Source organism: Aedes albopictus, unplaced genomic scaffold, assembly GCF_035046485.1.
Source record: "Aedes albopictus strain Foshan unplaced genomic scaffold, AalbF5 HiC_scaffold_186, whole genome shotgun sequence".
NCBI lineage: Eukaryota > Metazoa > Arthropoda > Insecta > Diptera > Culicidae > Aedes > Aedes albopictus.
In genome coordinates, this window is record NW_026916965.1 from 14,472 (window position 1) to 37,239 (window position 22,768).

The 22,768-nt window shown below is 38.1% G+C and overlaps 1 protein-coding gene across 1 annotated transcript; it reads left to right on the forward strand.

Annotated features, from left to right (window-relative positions):
- Positions 1-1,577: 1,577 nt before the first annotated feature.
- Positions 1,578-22,223, forward strand: LOC109417423 (uncharacterized). The gene is made up of 5 exons (XM_062843392.1): positions 1,578-5,062; positions 6,475-6,711; positions 7,474-7,686; positions 12,115-12,613; positions 20,828-22,223. The coding sequence occupies exons 1-5, from the start codon at positions 5,006-5,008 to the stop codon at positions 22,069-22,071; spliced, it is 2,250 nt and encodes a 749-aa protein (XP_062699376.1). The 5' UTR covers positions 1,578-5,005; the 3' UTR covers positions 22,072-22,223.
- The last annotated feature ends 545 nt before the right edge of the window (positions 22,224-22,768 follow it).

A 22,768-nucleotide genomic window follows, 5' to 3' on the forward strand; every position in this document is an offset into this window, starting at 1 on the left:
ACCATATAATGTTATATTATCTTGTCATTTTCCTCCTGTTAATGGCATCTTAGGCTTACTAGCATTATGAGAATGCGCTTTGGGAATTCTCCGGAGCGTTTTGGATAACCCTTCATATTGGATCGCCCACGTCTAAGTCTGAGTCGAGGTCTGAGTAGTCTCTGATTGCATTAACAGTTGAAGCTTAGGCTCCCATGCCCCACCAGCAAGATAACTGGGTTTCGCAAACTAAGCATTATTTGTGGCAACACTTTGAGCGGCATGATGGAACTATGCCGAGCGCGCTAAGTATTATTAGACCACTAATGTAGTTGCATGAAGTGGGTGACGAGGTACATAAGTATCATTACAGCGTGCTTAACCGTTATTGCAATATTGAGGCTCCAGTTTGACTAAAGTTTGAAATACACGGAAATACATAACAACTCATGAGAAAACTGTCAAGTTCGATTCAAGTATAAGTTAGGTTAAAAAGCGAACCCGCAGACGAACCTATATTAAAAGTCATTTCAGTGTTCAGTCCAGTCCATGTGTTAAAGATGGCTCTACGTCAAAGATAAAGTTTGCCAATCGCATTTGATTCGATTGAGGTCGAAGGCAAGTTCACATGAGAGAAGAGGAGAAAATTCCCCTAAATGCAAATACAGAAATAATAGTGTTGAACTCATCCACTGATTTACGGTAATCTGACCTGCATCATTCCGGGTTGGCCTACATTCGTATTTCTCTCATCGCACTCTACACACCTAGCCCACCATATCTCTTGGACCCCTGCTTGGACCTGCAGTTCTTAGAATAGGACATTTGGTTTACCACTGATTTAAACATGTTATTGATTTTCAATTGATGTTTCAACTTATTCACTTTTTTCTCTTTCCTATGAAAGCTTTCCTTTGCATCAAAAAAGTCACAAACATCAACAAAACAAAGCACGGAAAAAATGTTAAACTGAATAAATCTGGTGTTCGATTTGAATAGGTCGAATCTGCATATGAATCACAGCAAACATACGACCTATTCAAATCGAACACCAGAAATAATTAAAACTTCACGGAAAAATAATGTTTCGGAAAAATGAATGGTTCAAACGTAAGAAAAACGGTATAATATATTGTTACATAAAAATCCAATGTAAATGTATAGTATAGCGAACAATTTCATCACAATACACTTTATTTTAGCTGGTACACTGTATGGTGCAGAAATGGTTAGTTTTTATTCGGGCAGTCACACAATTAAGGTTGACCTCAAATCTGGAGCTCGATTTGAATAGGTCGTATGTACATTTGTCGATATAAAATTCGATCAGTTTGTTTTATTTATTGTAGCAATATGGAAGATATTTTGGAGACTTTTTATGATGGAACGGAAAGCCTATTTTGTGATGAATCTGCTGTATGTATCAACTTTGTTCAATTTCAATGGTTTTTGCTAAAATAAGCGAATCCAACTGATCGAATTTTTAATCGACAAAAGTACATACGACCTTTTCATATCGAGCTCCAGAAATGTCAAAGTATAACTATTTCTCGGATACTTTTTCAAAACGACGTATAATACACGCAAATCATATGTTGATACGTCGTTTTGAAAAAGTATCCGAGATTTACCATTTTACTTATTTCGAATTTTCTCATTATTCCTTTGTTTTTCAAGTTCGAGTAAAGTACAATTCCGAATACCATGCTTGATCATATTATTCAATATAAGCGATATTTCGTCTTTAATTTTAGGACCCTATTGTTGGAACAAGGACAGCTAACCGGTCACCCTGATCAGCTGTTGCCGGCAGCCAAGCCACCAGCTTTTTGGCGCGGAAGTCGGGGGGTATTCAGATGCAATGTTTATCTGTTTATCACTCAACAAATTTATGAAAATATTTTATTTTCGCAATAAATGTTTTAAATGTTTTAAAGTGAGGTTTAATAAATGCAATTTATATTATATCCAGGATAATAGGCTCCTAAAGGCCTATCTTAATTTCTGCATAATTTGATCAAGCATTGATTAAAACGACATATTCACTCATTTTTTAAATATTCCTATTTGGTAAAGCCCTGAGACGGGACTCGCGAAGAGGAAAAAAAGCAACGTCAAGTGCAGCCCAACTGAGCTGTCAGTTGTAGCCCGTTTGATTACGTTACCTAAAACGAGTAAAGTATTGCTATCCGAGATAAATTCTGAAGCCAAAATTCACTCCGAGCAGCATTTTCTTCTCCTGTACTGTCAAAAATAAATTGAAAACAAAATATTCCAATGATTACTTTGCTTGGCGATTGCTGGCGATGCAAAATTTCACCTCAACATGATTTTGTGCGTGAATGGGATTCAGTCACACTGCATGTGAGGTGATGCGGTCACGTACGTGTTTGAACCACCAGCCCAAAACATAATGTCAACACAGATAGGAAGAAGAAAAAAATAACAAAGTGGAGAAAAAGAAGACCGTCTTCGCGAGTCTCGTCTCAGGTAAAGCCCATAAAATATATTTTCAAAAGTTTTAATAATTTTTGCAACACTCCTTGTTTAGCACTCAGTTTTGGGTAAATTTTGTTTACCGTGTATGTCAAACAGGAACATTTGTTGTCAAAAGTGAGCCAATGTGATGTCTTTGGCAACCAACTGTTTTACTTTCGTTACGTCAAGGTTGACCTCGAATGTCAAACAAGACCTGTTCATCATTATTTTATTTTCGAGCTTATCCACTTATCCGCGAGCGGTAATGGCGGCGGCGGGCACACATAACCGATTCGAATTTTGACGTTTCGTGGGGATCGCAATCGGTTGGCGCCAACAAACGGTGGGTGAAGGGGTGGGGAGGAGAATGAAACTGTTTTGACTTTCCCCCAAGAAACGTCAAAATCCGAACCGGTTGGATATGCCCGCCGCAGGGCCCACCGCCGCCATTACCGCTCGCGGATAAGTGGATTAACTATTCTGCCATTGTTTAAGTTCGGAAAAATTACCATTGAGATCAGAAAAGCATGCTGCTTCGTGTTATACAGCAAAACCGGGAAAATATTTTTCATTTTAGGACCCTATTGCTAATATTTGTTATTCTGAAGACCTATACGTTAGAAATAATGATGTGCTTGAAAAAACTTGCTGATTAATTGGTATCTGTAAAATACATCGAGAATCCCCTCGATATTCGACGACTGTTCTAAACAGTTTCACAAACAGTCGGGATAATCAAACTTTGAACTGAATACACAATAACCATTGGTAAATAAAAGCTTTGGTATACTACAAATACTGTGTATTCAGTTCCAAGTTGGATTATCCGGACTGTTTGTGAAGCTGTTTTGAACAGTCGTCGAATGTCGAGGGGGTTCTCGATGTATTCCATAGGAACCGATCAATCGAAAAATAGTTTCGTGAACATCTTTATTTCAAACATGTAGGTCTTGAGAACAACACATATTGGCGGGGGGAGCGACACTAGTTTTGCCAAGCCGAAAAACCCCAAAAAAAGCCGAAAAAAGTTGAAAAAACCTTGGAAAAAACCCGGTAAAACCCGCAAAATTTTTGCGGGTTTTAGCGACTTTTTTGGGCTTTTTTCATCTTTTTTTGAGGTTTTTTGACTTGGCAAAACTAGTGTCGCTCCCCTGCATATTGGTAATTATCCTGAATTATATAAATTGCCTTTATCAAACACTATTTTAAAACATTCAAAACATTTACAGTAGACGTTCGGTCGGTGCAAGCGGTTTAACTGCAATGCTTTTTAACTGCAAGTTCGGTAAGTGCAACAAATTTGCAGTTATCGCACAGCTATCCGTCAAAACGGTGCGCCAAGTTAGCCCAAATTAAAATTCGAATGAATTTTTCGTTCATTTAACTTCAATTGATAGGTTGTTGACGCCTGTTTGACGTTGCAGTTATTGAATTTTGTTCGCTAAGTGAAACGTTAACATGTTGCAGTTATCGAACGTCTACTGTAAATACTAATAACCACATACAGTAGACGTTCGGTCGGTGCAAACGGTTTAACTGCAATGCTTTCTAACTGCAAGTCCGGTAAGTGCAACAAATTTGCAGTTATCGCACCGCCAAACGTCAAAATGGTGCGCCATGTTAGCCCTAATCAACAGTCGAATGAATTTTTCGTTCATTTTACGTCAATTGACGGCTTGTTGACACTGTCAGGCGTTGCAGTTATCGAATTTTCGTTCGCTAAGTGAAACGTAAACATGTTGCAGTTATCGAACGTCTACTGTAGTGGTTTCACAGCGCGGCGTCACGAACACTAATGCAAATCTACTGGTTGAAAATATGCCCATTTGATTTTGCTGGGAACAGCTGATCTTTGTTTACTATTTTCAACCAGTAACTCAGGTGGTGTTCGTGTAATGCAGCGTGTACGTACACGCATTACCACTAAAAGCAGAAACCACTATTGACCAATCCAAATTCCTGTGTGGTAGTGGTTTGTGTTCAGATTTCCCGTGTTAATCTATCTGTAAGAACTTTGTAAACATCTTTTGTTCTCACGTACGGATAGGCTTGCATTAGGTTTCGTGAGGCATTTTGGAAACGCAATAGAATTTTTTTAAATCGGTACCAACATTTCAAAAGGGAGTAACTGCTTTTGCAACCAATGCCTGATCATAAAGCTGTGGACCGTATCTCATCCCTCCCGATCAATCCACTAGCACAAATAGAAAGATAAAATCCTCCTCTTTCGTTTAATGGATGTGAATTGCGTAAGATGAATGATATACGATGCACAACTCTGTGAGAAGTAATTGGTTGTAAAAGCAGTTACGCCCTTTTGAAATGTTGATGCCGAAATCCGTGTATAACCAAAAATAAGGTGAATTTACTTTTCCGTGTATACGCTTCTCACATTCCTACCTTTATCTAACAATCTTGCGCGAAAAAGTGCGGGTTTTCTTTGTTCTTTTGCTGCTACTAGATTCGGTCGGTCATTTCGGTAGCTTCGTCCGTCGATAGCAGTCAGCAAGTTTTAAAAAATAATTATCGTTCAGTGTCCGCGGTGAAAATGTTTAGTGTTCGGCAGACCAGCGAAGATCAGCGGAAAATGGAGCAAAATCACGCAGTAAGTAACATACTGTTCTAGAAACGAATTTACGTTTTTACTATAGATAGAACTCGCATGCAAAGGCGATTCTAACCTCAAAGGTTAGAATACCCATTTTTTCACTGCTATCTCTGTCGCTCTTCAAGAAGCTCCATTTAAAAATACCCATTTACGAGTTGGGCCGCCGAACTTGAAAATGAGTATTTTTAAATGGAGCCTCTTGAAGAGCGACAGAGATAGCAATGAAAAAAATGGGTATTCTGACGGGAGCGTGAAGGTAGTCTTTTACTTTTTGCAACGGCGCCCGCCTCGGAGTGATAAGGGCTCATTCAAATATTACATAACGCAAAGGGGTAGGGAGGGGGTCTAACACTGTGTTACGCTTCATACAAAATTTCAAGTTTTCCCATACAAAAGTTGTTACGTGGGGAAGGGAGGGGGTCTGAAATTGTCAAATTTTGCGTTACGAAATATTTGAATGAACCCTAAATTTGAGGGTAAACGATTATGCCACGCAGTTTGGTTTCGTTCGCATATTACTTAACGCTAAGAGGGGTGGGAGGAGGTTTATCAATGTGTGACCGAAAATTGGGAAATTTTGCGTTACGTAATAGGCGAATGAACCATTGGTGTCTTACACTGTATTCACGGTTCTCCCATCCAGTTTCTCTAGTTCAGGCTTCAGATAATATAATCATGTAAAAATTTAGGCATATTTATACCGCATTTAGTTCACCACTGGACTGCGAACTGCGACTTCATAAGTGCGAAAACGTAAATAAAAGTGCGCGATTTCATCAAATCAGGTTGATGTCTTCGGCGCACTATTTCTTCAATCTATGGTGAACAAGTGCTCTGAAGACACCGAGTTGATTTCGGCACCAACATTTCAAAAGGGCGTAACTGCTTTTGCAACCAATGCCTTCTCACATAATCGAAAGAGGAGGGTTTTATCTTTCTATTTGTGCAAGTGGATTGCTCGAGAGGGATGGGATACGCTCCACAGCTTTGTGAGAAGGCATTGATTGTAAATGCAGTTACGCCCTTTTGAAATGTTGGTGCCGATTTGATGCAATCGCGCACTTTTATTAGCGTTTTTGCACTCGTGAAAACTAGTGCGATAGTCCAGTGGTGAACTAAATGTGCTATAATATGCCTCTCTTAATATATCAAAACCCATGCAATTAGTTTTCACTGGAAACAGCAAGTAGGTACATACAACGTTTCATTTCAAAAGAGCTTATATTACGTAACATAAGCTCTTTTAAAATAAAAGATCATAATTTGTTATTTTCTGTGAAAACTGAATGTCTGGGATGGCAAACAAACGATGTTAATATATTTCCAGTACCATATATAAAAAAACGAACCCTGATCGATCTAATAATATGCTATTAGATTCATGAAGTGTTTCAAATTTTGCTTTCTAGGGTCCATCAGAGAGCTTCAGAAGATCTTCAGAAATTCAAATTACCAAGAGAAAATCATCTTCGCCTCCTCCGAGTAGTACCGCCATGAGTGCCACAAGGTCTCGTTCCTCTTGTGTTCATGATAGAAAGGATTCTCCTCTATCGAGTGGTAGTACCGCAGGTGTCTCAAGACCTGTGAAATCGGTTGGTAAACAGGAGCACCAATCTGTCGTCAGACACGGAACTGCAAAGTTAAAGGTGAGCAATGATTGTAATCATATGTTAAGGTTATTTTATTGTTGAATTAGTGAAAATCTCAAGAGCCTCCTCATCAAAAATCTAAATATTTCTTGTTACCAGTCTCCCTAACTTTCAATTTAAAAGTAGTGTACATAGGCATCGTACCGTAAACGCACCCTACCTTGCGCTCTTTTTAAAAAACCGTTAACCAATATTGTTGATGCATAATGCAATTTTTTTTCCACGAAAAAGGGTCTTGTACCAACCAGGCAGGAGTACCTATTTGGGTATAGAAAAATATTAAGTGGTTATCACCCAAATGCGCAATGTTGGGCACTGCGCAAAGTTTGCTGCCTGCACGATACAAAAAGTACGTCACGCTATAACGGGAAGGGGAGCCTAGCGTAGCGTTACGATCCATACAAAAATGTTTAGGTTTTTATAGAAAATGCGTTGCGAGGGGGAGAGGAGGGGGTGTGGTTGAAATGGCCGATTTTAGCGTTACGTAATTTGTGTACCATGCCTAATAAAACATAAATCGTCAATGATTTTTCAATAGGACTTAACTGTCTTGTTGGATTCCTTTTCATCGATTCTCTCTTTCGCTAATAACTACATATCACAAAAAAGGATTTTATTAAATTTTTGCTCCATGTATAAGAACTACGTATAAGAAGTTCGATGGGATTTTTGTAAAATATTCCGTGTATATTCGGTGTTCCCGCTTGAAATTTACGTGTATCAACAATTTGTGCTTATAACCATTTATTTTATTTTCAGCACAAGCGTCGGAAGAAGAAGATCACATCGATGAACGACGTCAATGTGAAGGGGAACCCAGATGCGACACCTACGATCAAAACGTGTTACCGGCAAGATCATCAAAATGGATCGGTTCTAAATATTTCCGAATCCATTGCGCCACCTGTGATCACTGCCAATGTTCAGAACGAGTCGAGTCTGATTGGCGAAGCAGAACAAGCTCCCGTAAAGGTCAGTAGGTGGTTTATTTGTAATCAATTAGCCCTAATGGTCCACTGCACGAATTTGTGCTGGCCTGCTTACTCCCACACAAAATTTGACGTTTGAGCGGTGTCGGCACCGCTCATACGTCAAATTTCCTGAGGGAGAAAGCAGGCCAGCACGAATTCGTGCAGTGGACCATGGAAACAAGGCACCAAAATAAAAATATAGTCACAGGCCTAGTAGCGAGTCACTATTTAGTGACTTGGTCACTATTAGCGTGTAAGTCACTATAAAGTCATTTTCAAGGCTTTTTAACTTAAGTCACTTTTTCTGTTGAAAAGTCACTACTTTCAACTATTTTCAACGTCCTGAAATCTAGTCAGCGAGTAAAATAGTGCAAATCAAGCTTTGTGTAACTGAAGACAATTAAATGTTGTCTTTTTTTGCATGATTCATGCGACTTCTTGAAGTATCAAACATAAATTTAGGATGGTACTTTTTGATACTTGATGGGCTACAACTCGCAGCGATGAGTTTACACCGATTGAAGTAAACGGCCAGTCGATCCTGGGCCAGTCGCTTCCAGTAGTCGCCCTGCACGTTTAGAGTCCTTAGGTCCTCCTCAACTGCAAAAAAGCCTACGTCGTGTGAACGGCCTTCCACGAAGGCGGCATTTTTGTAGGAGTTCTGGTTTTAGAGATATCGAGGTGAGTCAGGGTGATGCAATATTGTTGCAATACATTTTATAAGTCAATACTTATGACGAGTAGTGTACTTGGTACAATTCGTAGTTCTGGAGCTCGATTTGAATAGGTCGTATGTGCTTTTGTCGATTTAAAATTCGATCAGTTGGATTCGCTTATTATAGCGAAAACCGTTGAAATTGAGCAAAGTTGATACATACAGCAGAATCTCCACAAAACAGGCTTTCTGTTGCATCATTAAAAGTTTGCAAAATATCTGCCATATTGCTGCAATGACTAAAATAAACTGATCGAATTTTATATCGACAAAAGCACATACGACCTATTCAAATCGAGCTCCAGAGTTCATGCGACGCCGCCAAATGCCATCCACCACACCCTAAACATTTTTGACAGCTAGGGGTAGGCGGGGCATAATGAGCAGCTTAAGCATTTTGCCACCAAATCCAGTAAATTAAGTGCAACCAATGTGTAATTTTATCGCTCAATCCTCATTTGAACCTTAACTGACAAAAGCTAATCGAATTCCGAATAAAGTTATAAATGTTGTAGAATTTTATGTTTTTAAGGTGAATCGGGACGCTGTGTTATTTTTCCTATCTTCCCTCTCTTTCTAACAATTTGCCCCGCGATTTTGAAGATGGTAATCTCGATTTCTATCGCACAGATGAGGCTGAAAAACAATCAGCATATGCACTGCAAGTGAGCATACACAATGATAGATTTTTGTTCCATTATATGAAGTAGAATCTGAGATTACCATCTTAGTAGAAACAGAGCAATGGCGGATATTTCCTCGACCGTCCCGTCCGCCCTTAAAAACATATAAAATCGCGAGTTGCGTTTTGGGGGTGGGGCATAATGAGCACCCTAGGTGGGGCAGGATGATCAATATCAGTTTTGTACACAATCAAATGCTAATTGACTATTCTTGTCAATGATAAAGCATATGGGCAACCATCAATGAGAATTTGAAGGGATTACGGGGTTTAATTTGTAGGGAACTGTGGGGATCCAATGAGTCTTCTATTGAGGAATTTTTAAACGGTGATAATATACAGATACTAAGATTTTAAATCTAATAAAATGAAAGTTACAGACAAAACCTTACTATATGCATCAAAACAGAGAAAACCAAAATTCAAATTTGTTTGTTGAAGATGTTTACCATTTTGATTATTTTTTTACTAGTTGCTCATTCTGCCCCACCCTACTACCAACTCTTTGAAGCATATTTTACCAACAAAATAATTACACAAATAGTTCAAAAGTGTTACAAATACATTTCATTGGCCTAGGGAATATCAAGAAAATCGGTAGATGCCCACTAAGTTGTGATTTCGATACCCAAAACCTTATTTTAGGTCACCTGATTCTTATAATATTTTCCCAGTATATGGCCACTTTACGCATTTTGATTAATTTTTCAAGGTAAACGGATTTTTTGACTAATGTTTTGTCATCAACTCATTGGATTTTAGATAATAAGGCTACAATCAAGAAACTTGTTTTGTTAATTTGAAGATTTACAGTGAAAATACAAGGTGCTTATTATGCCCCACCTGCTCATTATGCTCCGCCTACCCCTAACCAGCAAATTTTGCTAGGTTTTGCCATGCTGAATGCATTCAGCAATACAAATTGCTGAATTTCAGCAAAATTTTCTGAAACATCCAGCAATTTGCGCTGATAGGGCACCAAGTTGTGCTGGATCCCAGCAAAATATTGCTGAAAATTCAGCAAATCGTTTTGCTGGTTTTTGCTTTGCTGTAAGCGTTTGGTGTGCAGTTAAAAGGTTAAGTAATAGATTGACTACTTTTGTAATTTTGTATTTCGTTTCTTTCGGCCTTCCGTTACATTCGGCCTTTCGTTCGCTTCGGCCTTTCGTGCTTCGGCCTTTCGTTCTTTCGGCCTTTTGTGATTCGGCCTTTCGTGATTCGGCCTTCGTAGTAGTCCCTGCACGGGTACTCAGCAATACCATGCTGAGAGTTACGGGTTCGATTTTCGGTCCGCCAAAGAACTTTTTGAAATCAAAATTTCCATAATTTCATTGCAAAAAGGATGATTTAGATTAATTTGTTGTGAAGCACCTATACGGATTTCTGTTAAATATCTTGGATAATTATATTGAGTAATTCCAAGAGAACTTGTTTCAAAATTAATTCGTCGAATTTCAACCTACAGAAAACTTAAAATACATATAGATAGCTTAAATCTCAACTAACATCTTTTGTAAAATTCCTAATTGAAATTGCAGCATTCTTGACTTTTCGCATATATTTCTTTTTTATTAAAATTTGAAGTTATAGAAGCATTTGTGAAGCTCACTGGGAAAATATTTAAGAAGTTCCGTATTGAATGTATTTAAAAGCAGTACATATTTGAAAGTGTCTTAGGTACATCTTTTGTTGATGTTCAGAGCAGTCTTGTTAGCTATCACAGTCTTTGACACCTTTTCGTCGATATTCGGTTGTCTTTGTCTCCAACATTCGCAACACAAGCGATCAAACTATGAGCCTCTGCACAAATCTGGCGTACTGCTCACTTCCACAGAAAATTTGAAAACAGTTCGCACAGTAAAAGTCAAATGTGACTTTTACTGTGCGCGGTGTTAGGCTCATTGTACAGAACAAAAATGTCAAATGAATGCCCTTGGGCCTTGACCTTGATTGCGTCTTCGGGAGATTGTTCGATTTTTGTTATTCCTCTTTTTCCCATAAAGAGAGCTGTTTTGGCTAAATGTATGTACAGCGGCCGTTCGCTCGTTGCAACATGTTTACATTGCAACGAGCGAATGTTATTCGCTAGTTGCAACGTCACTTTGACACTAAAGTGCATCAAAATGCACTGACAGCATGACTGATAGCATAAATTTGACACTAGATTGCTTTTTAATTGCAAAAACTTGTCAAATTTTGCAATTAGCGGATTTGTAACTAAAAATCATTGCAACGAGCGGGTTTGCAACGAGCGAACGAACGCTGTATCGTAATCGATTTATCAAAATAATTGGCTGAAATCTTGCGAAAAGCTGGAATTAGACAAATGTCATCGTCGTTGATTTGATCCACTTTTTTGTTTATTGATCTTTGTTCTGCCGCTTGTGTTGTGTGTGAGAGGTAGCGGTGGCGCACGAATGTAACAAAGCAAGCTGACACCCGACCGCGGCAACGAAACGAAGGTAGTGAAAAGTGTCGAATGTTTACAAGCCTGATTCAGAGTAATGAAAAAAAAACAGGAACATTAAATCACAGAAAAACAGACGTATTGAGTAGATGGCGGTAGTGAGCAAACGTCAAACAGAAGCAAAAACGATGTGAGCGCTATAAGCGAGAGATTTGCGAACTACAGAATATTTAAATAGTCCGTTAAATGGGAAACGATGAGACGTCTGTTTGTCTGTGATTAAAGTATGTTATTGTAATGACGCGTATTAACTCTTGACAAAAAAATACAAAAAGCTTATTAAACAAACAGTATTTCCACGATTTCGATCACTACCAACCCCTCATGTAATACCACAAATAATTATTGTGTTGCTCAGATAACATTTCAGTAATAAATTTTGAAAACGACGTATAATCAATGGTGTAGCATTGATTGTACTTCTTTCTCAAAATTTGTTTCTGATTTCATATGATAATATCACAATAGCAGTTTAGGGTATCCGAGCTCCTGAATCTAAACGAGAAATATCTATTGGTTTTATGATGACTTCGACTTATTTGTGTTCTCGCTTCTTTTCAAAAAGGTTGAGCCGCTGCACGGTACCGTTGCGGAGACACCACAAACAACCAGAAGTAAAGAGACATGGACTGTTATTCACCAGCTACCGCTGCCGCAGCTCGATGGCTTCGTTGCGAGTTTCGAAAACGGATTCAGGTTGAAAACGGAAAACAACCCTGCAAAAGGCCGGATGCGATACTACAATTGTACCCGAATTAAAGTTCGTGCCAAACCACAATGCTCGCGACAGCTGTTGGCATTCATTCCAAACACCGTCGGTCCAGTGTCAGTTAGTGTAAAGGGACACCACACTTGTCATGAGGCTCCTACCGGCACTGTAGCACGAACGAAGATTACAAAGGAAGATCTACAAATCATTGACCAGCTTGTGGGATCGGGTGTACCGTCGAAGCACGTTAAACTACAAATGCAAGCTAACAACTCCCATCTCGCCAAAGGCTCTCTGAACTACGCCGTGAAGATGTCGCAGAAGAAAATATACGGCAATGGAGAAATGTCCCTTGGTAAGTTCATTAAACGAGAATTGCATGCCTTATTAGATAAAAAAGTTAGATACGATTTCGAGGAAATCCAGATACAGCGGCCGTTCGCTCGTTGCAACATGTTTACATTGCAACGAGCGAATGCCATTCGCTAATTGCAACGTCACTTTGACACTAAAGTGCATCAAAATGCACTGACAGCATGACTGACAGCACAAATTTGACACTTGATTGCTTTTTAATTGCAAAAACTTGTCAAATTTTGCAATTAGCGGATTTGCAACTAAAAAGCGTTGCAACGAGCGGGTTTGCAACGAGCGAACGAACGCTGTAATTCCAAAAACCTCTTTACTCAACTAATTGATTTTACAAGATCAAATGAAAAAAATGGTGTTATTCAACAAACTCAAAATTGAGTGTCGTGAGGCCGCCATTCACTGCTCGATTCATATGATTTGAATATAAATATATATATAAATAAATCGTATGAAACGAGCGGTGAATGGAGCATGACTGGTGAATGGCGACCTCACGGTAGTTGTATCGGTTTTACCTATTGCATCTAATGTACTACCGTCTAACCTTATTGATTTGAACGACATCTCATACAAACCAACAAGGCTCATCTTTAATTTGAACTATGGGCACCGAAAAGCACATAGCTGGGTAACTACAAAAAAACAGCTACTAATGCTACAGCTCCGTCAAGCTGTATAACCTCAAGACTATACGTAAAAAAAATCCGCTCCTATTTATTGGTGAAAATCCATGTAAACCATTACAATCTACACTCCCGTTCAAAAGTTTGGGGTCACCCCCTCAAAAACATGTCATTTTTTAGGCCCATATCTCCGCCAATTTGCGTCCGATTTCAAAACCCTAGGTTTCATTCAAAAGATAATAAGTCAAAGAAACTTTGAACATGATTTAAAAGTAACTTTTTCAAAAAATTTTGTATGTAAACTTAACCCAAAGTTGCCAAATTTTCTAAAAAATAAATATAAACTTACGGCAGTGTCGCTGGAAGTTGGGTCGACCAAATTTTAAGATGAGATCGGTAATATGACCCATTTTCTATTAGCTTTCAACTGCTTTTTACAGAACTTAGCTAAAAAATCTAGAAAAAAAACTTATTAAGTAAATGAATCCTTGATGTCATCGACCAAAAGTTTGGGGTCACCCCTCAATATGATGTATCGGCCAAAAGTTTGGGGTCACTTTCGTAAAACATGGAAAAGTGATTTGGTGATATCTTCGTCATCTATAGTTCAATTTTAATTATTGGCAAATTGGTGGAGATATGGGCCTAGAAAAATGACATGTTTTTGAGGGGGTGACCACAAACTTTTGAACGGGAGTGTACATGCGTGCACAAAAACGCACGCAAAGGTGCATTTAAAATCTAATAGATGGAGAATATGGGTAGTCGGGGCAATATTGACACCCTAAGGTTTTTGTCAATTTTACCTGGCAAGATGTCGTAAAAGTTAACTTTTTTGATACGTATATCCTTTTAAAGTGTATACAGCAGCTATTAAACATGACTACAAAAGAATAATTTAATTTATTGTGAATTTATCGGCTACTTGTATTTTACCGGTTACTTAAGTAGCCGTTACAAAGTAACCGTTTTTATATAAAAATCAACTTTATTGTCAAAAAATGAATGTCTCTAAGTAGCTAGTGGCAACGAGGAATAGCGCATACAGTAAAAATGTTTAAAATCATTATTAGGTAACTCTTTTTATAAAACGGCTACTTTGGAGGCCATACTGAAGCGACCGGTAGAATACAAGTAGCCGGTAAATCCACAATATCTAGATACTTCAACAAACGTTTCGAAAAACGTTAACTTTTCATGGTTGTCGTCAGGTATGCGGGGCAGTATGGACACCATAAGACTTTTGTAAATTTTGTACATGTTTCACACCTGTAATTGTTTTCTGAAAGTAACAAAACAACTTTTTTGGATGAATAATACACAAAACTAGGTCAATGGACTACCTGCTTTGCGTGCACCCACAGTTGATCAGCAGGAGTAAATCAGTTTAATTTTGTATGGCGAAAAGCATCTAAACTTGAATTATTTGAAATAGAGTTTTTTTTTGTCTGTTTTAACGAGATTTTTAACCCTAGGCTAGTTCATCTCGGATGAAATAGAAAGCTTTTCCCTAAAAACTATTTGGTAGGCTTAATAGTGGTCACCATTGTGCACAACCACTATCAAATATTTTTTCGAATAATGTATTCCACTTCGAGAAATCTGCCTTTAGATGGTATTCGCCATGCAATATTTTTGCGAGTTACTTTTAGCGATTTTTCGCGCATAGAAGCTAGCGCCACATTGGTCGATGCGGAGAGTAGGAAAACAGCCGATGCAGTTAATTCATTATATGCAGTTAATTTCAATTCGGACTGTTTTGAATAAAGCTGTGTTTTTGTTCGCACGTACAGCTGTGTGTAAAACAATGATTTTCCACTGTTGACGTTTTTGTCGAATTTGTTTCATCCTATGTGTACTACAGCAAACATTCGACCAAAAACATACTCAAATCGAAGAATTTGGTTTGTTTGTGATTTAGATTGTGTTTTACTCTTACCGTTTCTCCCTCATAGATGAGTGTCCATTCTGCCCCGATGAGAGGATAAATTTTCAAACTAGTTTTATGATATTAAATTAATTAAATAAATTAAATGATCGTTTTTTGATTAAAAATAAGTAAATATAAGCTATAACAGCTAAACTAATCAAATTTGTTAGAGATTTCAGTTTTTAATCGACTTGAAATCAATTTTTCATAAAACCTTATTTTGCATTATATGAAACTTATAATTTTCATACACAAAAAACGGAGGACACAACTTTTTTGTATAAAATCAGATATAGTTCTAATTTCGAATGTTCCTCTGCTGAAACTACATTGCAGATAAATGGAGTATATGCTTCCTGCATTCGAATGAATTCGAATATATGAAAATATTGAGGGTGTTCATTCTGCCCCGCCTGCATGTATATTCAAATGCGTTATTTGAATTTATGTGTGCTGCATATGTTTTTTGAATGCAAAGCTTAATTGCAAAAATCTATGTGTGGGTACATGGAACCCTCTTTTGGTTACTTGGGCTTGTTTCTGATAAATGTTTGAGAAGTGGGGGGATGTGGTACGGGGTCACCCTGGGGAATAAATCGATAATGATTTTTCATTAGGGCCTAACTGACATAGTTTGACGTTCGCTCACTACCGCCATCTAGTGGTGGCTTATTCAAACAAGGCATGATTAGCATTGGGCGATTACGATTTCGTGACGATGATTTTTAATATAATTTGTTCTAAGTTTTACGTCTGTTTCTCTTTGGTATTAGTATTGAGTTTTCCAAAGATTTTTTGATTGAAATACGTAGAGGATGACTATATCCTGATATAGAAACAAGAAAATACTGATGTATGTTTTGATAAAGTTATTAGCGAAAGAGGGAATCTATGAAAAGAAATCTGTTGAAATCACCAGAACTTTCTAAGTTGCTTTAAGTTAAATTGCTCGATTTTCTTGCTCGATGGACAGTTTAGAAAACCATCAAGTTTTTACCTGCTTTAAAAAAAAACAATTCTCGGGCTTAGTATCATATGGACGTATCAACAATTTCTCTTCGGAATATTCCGGGTAATATAATCAGTGTTTGGATGATCTCTCGGTGAAGGACGACTAGAACAACAAAAACAATCGCGGCTAAATTATTAATTAAAGAGATCGCTGAAGAGAATTCGATCTTTGTAGCGCCCGTATGATACTAAACACTATAATTTTAGGAACGTGATCCATCTTGTCCTCTATTTATGTGAAAAATGGTTAATGGCCTTAGGGCCTTTTCTTGTGTCATCACAAAATGGCTTCTTCAGAATCATCATCTAAATTCAACTTTACACAGTACTTCACTAATACACTTACGTAAAAAAAATCGACGCTTACCTTTTCTCTAAAATTCTTCACTTCACGCAAAATATTTGGAATAGAAATATAGAACACACTATTCCCATTGAAAGCCCTGTTCTAACTATCTAGGATATTGTGTCTTGCAAGATAAATCCGCGAAACGCGTTTGTCTTCTTCTTTCCCATCAAGTTACCAAAATATGACCGCACCACTATGAGCACCAGATAGTCAAAAATTCTGTACCGTCAAACGGGGTGACTTGCAACACTTTTCAACTTCAACTAACAAAAAAAGTTGATTAAACTCAATTTTATAATTCAAACTATATGTAACAGTTTTAATAGCCGGCCTCTCTATAAAATAGAGTGAACAAGTTATAAATTGATTTATTTATTCATGTTGAAAAAGCCAAATGAAGTCGCTTTTGATACAAGACGTCGTGCGGGGTGACATGCAATACCCAATGTAAATCCGTTTTCAAACACGCAGATAATAATTTTTAGATTCAAAACATTTGTTTTTACATAGGAAATTGAATTGTGAATTTATACATGGAAATATTGGGCTCAAAAACACCAAGTTAGTAATTGTTAATTTAACATAAGTTTTAATGTATTTTTGAGTTCATATGATGATCCTTCAGACTTTTGCTGGTGAATTATTAGTTAAACAACAATATTTCGTTTTTCTGGACTTTGAAGTGTTAAGAAAATGAGTGTTGCAAGTCACCCCGTCTAGGTACAATATTTTAAAACATATGAATATAACAAAGATATTGTAATATTTTTATAAAGTAAAATGGAAATTCATATAGCTCATTATGTATAGAATCCGCATATAGAATATTATTTTTGGGAAATTTTGTTTTCATTCTTTTGCAGGTAACGATTCGAGGCTCACATTTTTGTTATTTTGTTTTGCATTGTTTCAGAATAATGCTAAATTTATGAATATTTTGTTGGAACTATTTTCAAAAAAGTAAAAATCGTGGCTACTACTCAGATAGTATGTGCACTTTATAGTTCAACTGAGTTTTGGTATGTAAACGTTTGATTTTTATGTTATGTTGATAAACATAGACAGAAGACATCAAGTGTTGCAAGTCACCCCGCCGTTCCAAGTCACCCCGTTTGACGGTATGCGGCACTGATATCAAATCCACATGAGGCTGCGACCATATGGCCGCGAGCAAATGCACGCGATACAGACGCAATGACGAAATGGAAAAGGTGAAACCGCATCTTCCTGCAGCATCACTATTTATCATCCATATTATTACAAAGCTTATGCGGTGATGAGTATGAGTATAGTAAAACAATGTCACGATAAATATTCTCAATTAACTCGATTTCTGGCCACCTGAGTTGCCATTGTGCTAACTTTTGTTTTGATATGAACGGCCTGAAGGCTGCTGCGATGCTGCTGGGAGGATGACAGTCAGGCTTATTCTGCGCGGCGTGTGAGGTGAGACGAGTCGAATGAGGTGACAAAAGTCGACTCGCCCCATTTGATTTACATTAGTCGTCTCACGTCACGTGAGACGAAACCGTCCGTCTCACCTCACACGCCGCGCAGAATAAGCCTGAGTATCTGTTCGATTTTGACACTGCGTCTGTATCGCGGCAATATCCTAGCGGCCATATCGCCGCCGCCCAATGTGTATTTATTATGAGCGCCGCAATACAGAAAAATATGTTTCGATGGCAATTTTTACCACCCACCACAGTACAACGACGACGCCAGCAGCGCGACGAGATGGTGCCTTTTGGTGCACAATCATCGATCATTGCACGTAGTGATGTCGATCTTGCGGGGCAAATCATCTATAAAGTTAATCAAAAATATTCAAATAACTATTCTCAAATTCATTGATTCTACGTCGTAAAATCGAAAACTATTCTACAAATGATTATTGTAGTACTTTTAATCACACATGATAGTAATAAAATCAAATAATTTTTATTTGTGAAATCTCCTTCGAACTGTCCGCCAACACTGCTGTTACTTGCAAACATCAGTATCGGAAGAGATATTATGTTTCCAGTTCAAAACCGAATTAGCGACATTTTTTCTTTGACTTCCACTGCTTTTGCCTTAGAGTAATGCGGGGCAAAAGTTCGCACGGGGCAAAAGTTCGCAGTGGGTCTTTTTCTGAGCACGAGTTAAGAACCCAAACAAATCTGTATGGGTTCGACACATAACCAGGTCAGTTACTCGTCAATAAAAATTGGAAAGATTTCGTTATGCGAAAAAATGTGTTTCCAGGTGTTTTGGTACAATTTTTGAATCTTTTGGAATAAGAATTTGTAGTAACAGGAAGAAGCAGAATCTCATAACCTCTTGATGAAGGAGAATCGTTATTCCATTGTAGTTCGTGAGGTGCATTCAAATAAACAATAAACTACTAGTGCTTCTTGCAGGAAGGGACATTGTTTAAACCTCGACAGTGGGGCAAAAGTTCGCAGTAGCTGTGGGGCAAAAGTTCGCACTAGATATCTGAATCTTGTACATCAATATAATTACACAATCTTTGAAGCAATGATGATTTCGTATAGAAACTTCTATATATGGATAATATGTGTAGTATGTACCCTGAAACCGTTGCGGCAGAGGGTTTGAACTTAGTTTAGTAAGAAGATCGGTTGTAAAGAAAATATTATGTTCACCCATTTAAATCAAAAAATGAAAAATGGCCAAAAAGTATTTTAAAACATTTTCTTTTTCATCCTCGTCGTGTCTTTTTGTATGTTTCTGAAGGTCTTATGCTTATCTACTTTACCGGGGTCTTTAATAGCTTAGTTTGTAAATTCACAGCTATAATTCATTACCATACTGACGGGGATAAGATTCGATTACGGTCCCGTTCAACAGTTTTGATGCATATTTGATTTTTGTTCCATGTAGTTTGTGCAACACGTATCGCTATGATTACCCCATAATGTATTTTTACAACTTAAGTAACGCTGGAAAGGACAGCTCTTAGTTAATAGTTGTGGAAGTCATCATAAAACACATTCTATACAAAAGCTGAACATAAGGTCGTATTGCAGTTGGGCCGTAATGCTAAGAACAGAAAGAAACAGATTTCATGGCAAGAGTGAAAGACGAATATGAATTAACATGAAATAAATGAACATCACACCAATAAACTACCCTGTACAAGGTGTGAACTTTTGCCCCACATAATGCGAACTTTTGCCCCCACTATGGGCCGAAAGTTCGCATTGGAGTACTTGTATTAAAATTGTACTACTAAAACTACAAAAGGAACGCGAAAAAATCTAGTACTACGTTTTGAAGGCAACATGATAGGGACCCGTTTAACGAAAAAAACGACACTGTTTTCTTTTCGTTTAATAGTTATTTTGTTAAGTCTGTTAGGTGCGAACTTTTGCCCCACATTACTCTACGTTAACGACGCGTAGTGCGTCATCAGCATCATTGAAATCTCGCTCGAAATTTCAAAGTGATAAAACTCAGTTATAAAAGCGCAAATTTGGATGAAAATGTATCATCCCATATGCTCACTCGTGGTGAGTGTGATGATACTTTTTCTACTGCGTAACTACAGAATTGCCCGTTTTTTATCACTTCAAAAACGCGAGGCAAACAATCATTGAAAATTAAAAAGTCAATGATTCCTATGAAAATTCTGTGATGCACCAAGTCACCTTAAACACAATGTCGGAAGTGGGGCGCTGTATTGTACACCTGGTACTCTATACAGCGCCCCACTTCCGACATTGTTTTTAACGCAAGGCAAAAGCAGCGAAAGCCAAAGAAAAAATGTCGCTAATTCGGTTTTGAACTGGAAACATAATACTAAGAGTATTCGATCATTTTTCGCTTATTACATATAAAATTCAATGTTTTTCGAGATATTGAGATATGTTTCATTATTAATTAGCAAAATAGAATAGTCTACTGCTTGAATTGCTTTTAAATGATTCATAATCTTGAAATGTTTACATTGGCAGATGCAGATGCGAGGCAAAGAGGTGCTATTTTTGTTTGTTAGTTTATGGAACAAATGTGAAAAGGCAACACCACTACTGTTGCTCTCGATGATTGTTAGAAATAAATAAAAATCGAAAAAAAATGCTGAAATAGGAGTGATACGGGGCATCAACTTAATACCACTTACATTGCTGAGGTGGTTGCTATAATCCTGCTATCGTCACTGTGCTTTATCCACAGTAGAATTAGCGGTTGGCGCTTGGGTTTGGCTAATCATAAATATTTTGCAGCATATCATTTGGCAGTTTCATTCAATGTACCATTTTTACTATTAATACATTTCAGGCGAACTCGAAGCCTGGGTAGTCTCGAAATCGACAACGCCTGAAGCTGCCGAACAAGGTTACGTGATTGGCCAAGATATCGACCGTGACAACGGAAAATTCCGGATTGTACTTTCTTCCAAACGGATGCTCTCCTTGCTACCTCGATTCCGAACAATAGCGGCGGATTGTACATTTAAGACAACTTTACAAGGATATCCCCTACTTGTCGTATGCGTCATTGATGAAATGAGGAAGGCACATCCCGTTGCATTCGCGTGCGTTACACACCAGGAACATATTGATTATGAGTTTGTTTTTCGAAGCCTGCTTACTGCCGCATCGCAACATGGAGATGTAAATATCTGCAACTTTCTCAGTGACGGAGAAGCTGCACTGAAGAATGCGGCGCGTACCGTGTTCGGTCAATCTGTTGCATTGCTTAATTGCTATTTTCATGTAAAACAGAATTTGATCAAACACTTCAAGAAGAGTAAAGAGTTGTCCGCTGACATCCAGAATCAGGTGCTTCGAGAGGTTACGCTGCTGCAGATCGCGCCTACGAAACCACATTTCGCTGCTGCATTGGAGCTCTTCATTGCGAAGTACAGCCAATACGAAGCATTTTCTCTTTTTTTTGACAAATATGCTCGTAATGAAAAATTTGCATTATGGTACGAAGCGGCGCAACCTGGTGTACCGTCAACTAATAATGCCATCGAGGCAATCAACAAGTCTATTAAACATAATTATCTGAAACGGCACAAGGAACCATTTTCCACATTTAAAGTGCAATTGATGAACATCATACAGGCGTACAGTAATCCAGAGCGCGTGATCGCGCTCGATCGGTCAATTGCATTGGCTGACGAACGTGAAGCATTCGACTTCCTGAAGTCTTCGAAAAAAATTCGTACAATCAACAGAAATGAGCAGGGTAAAATTTTCGTATTTGTTCCTGGAAGAAACCACCGGGAGGTGTCGCCGGTGGACATACAGAGATTCGAAAACCCCGAGTACCGAACGATCGACGCTTACCTGGAGGACATTGGAAAAATTCATCGCGTTGAGGTAACTGGAAACTTCAAAACATGGAATTGTACCTGCTCTCAGTTTTTTAAATCGAACGGTTGCGCACACATTTTAGTGGTCGCAGTCAAGCGCAATGTATACACCCTGCGGCCGGAAGCAAATACGGCCCAACTCAGTATCAAGAAAACTGGCGGTCGTCCAAAATTTATTTCGAAGGCTCTTTGCAAAGACTAAGAGCAGTCCATTTCGGTTGAAACGCCTAACAGCGTTTCTGTTGTTTTCAGGGGAGCGACACTAGTTTTGCCAAGCCGAAATATAAAAAAAAGACGAAAAAAAGTTTTCGCTGTTTTTGGGATATTTCGGCTTAAGAAAACTAGTGTCGCCCACCCCCCCCCCCCCCCCCCCCCCCCCCCCCAGGTTGTTATTTTAAAACGTAACTATTGTACCGTTAAATGCTGTTAAAGTGATCCGTTAAATGCTTTTTTTTTAACAAAACAACTGAATCAATTAAACCATAAAATGTATTGTTGAGTTTTGATAAATTAAAATATTAAAAGTTAAGCGAACTGAACTGGTCATTTGGGAAAAATTTGAAAGATTTTGTGTGTAGCGTGTGATATTATCACAGACAAACGGACGTAATACTTTAATCTTTGTCATCGTACAGCGAATATGCTTTCATGACTATATTTTAAATCAAAAAGCGTTTGAAGTGTTACGTCTGTTTGTCTGATATTATGTTAAGGTGGATGTCTTTTACGTCCACTTTCTTAACGCTTTTTCTTCTTCTTCTTCTGCTTCTTTGTGGCTCGACGTCCACACTGGGACTTGGCCTGCCTCGCTTCAACTTAGTGTTCTTTGAGCACTTCCACAGTTATTAATTGAAGGGCATTCTTTGCCTGCCATTTCATGAATTTGTATATTGTGAGGC

Coding starts and splice junctions, on each gene's coding strand:
- LOC109417423 (XM_062843392.1), top strand. CDS start 5,006: ATGTTTAGTGTTCGGCAGACCAGCGAAGATCAGCGGAAAATGGAGCAA. Junction 6,712..7,473: donor ACGGAACTGCAAAGTTAAAG/GTGAGCAATGAT, acceptor TTTTATTTTCAG/CACAAGCGTCGGAAGAAGAA. Junction 7,687..12,114: donor CAGAACAAGCTCCCGTAAAG/GTCAGTAGGTGG, acceptor CTTTTCAAAAAG/GTTGAGCCGCTGCACGGTAC.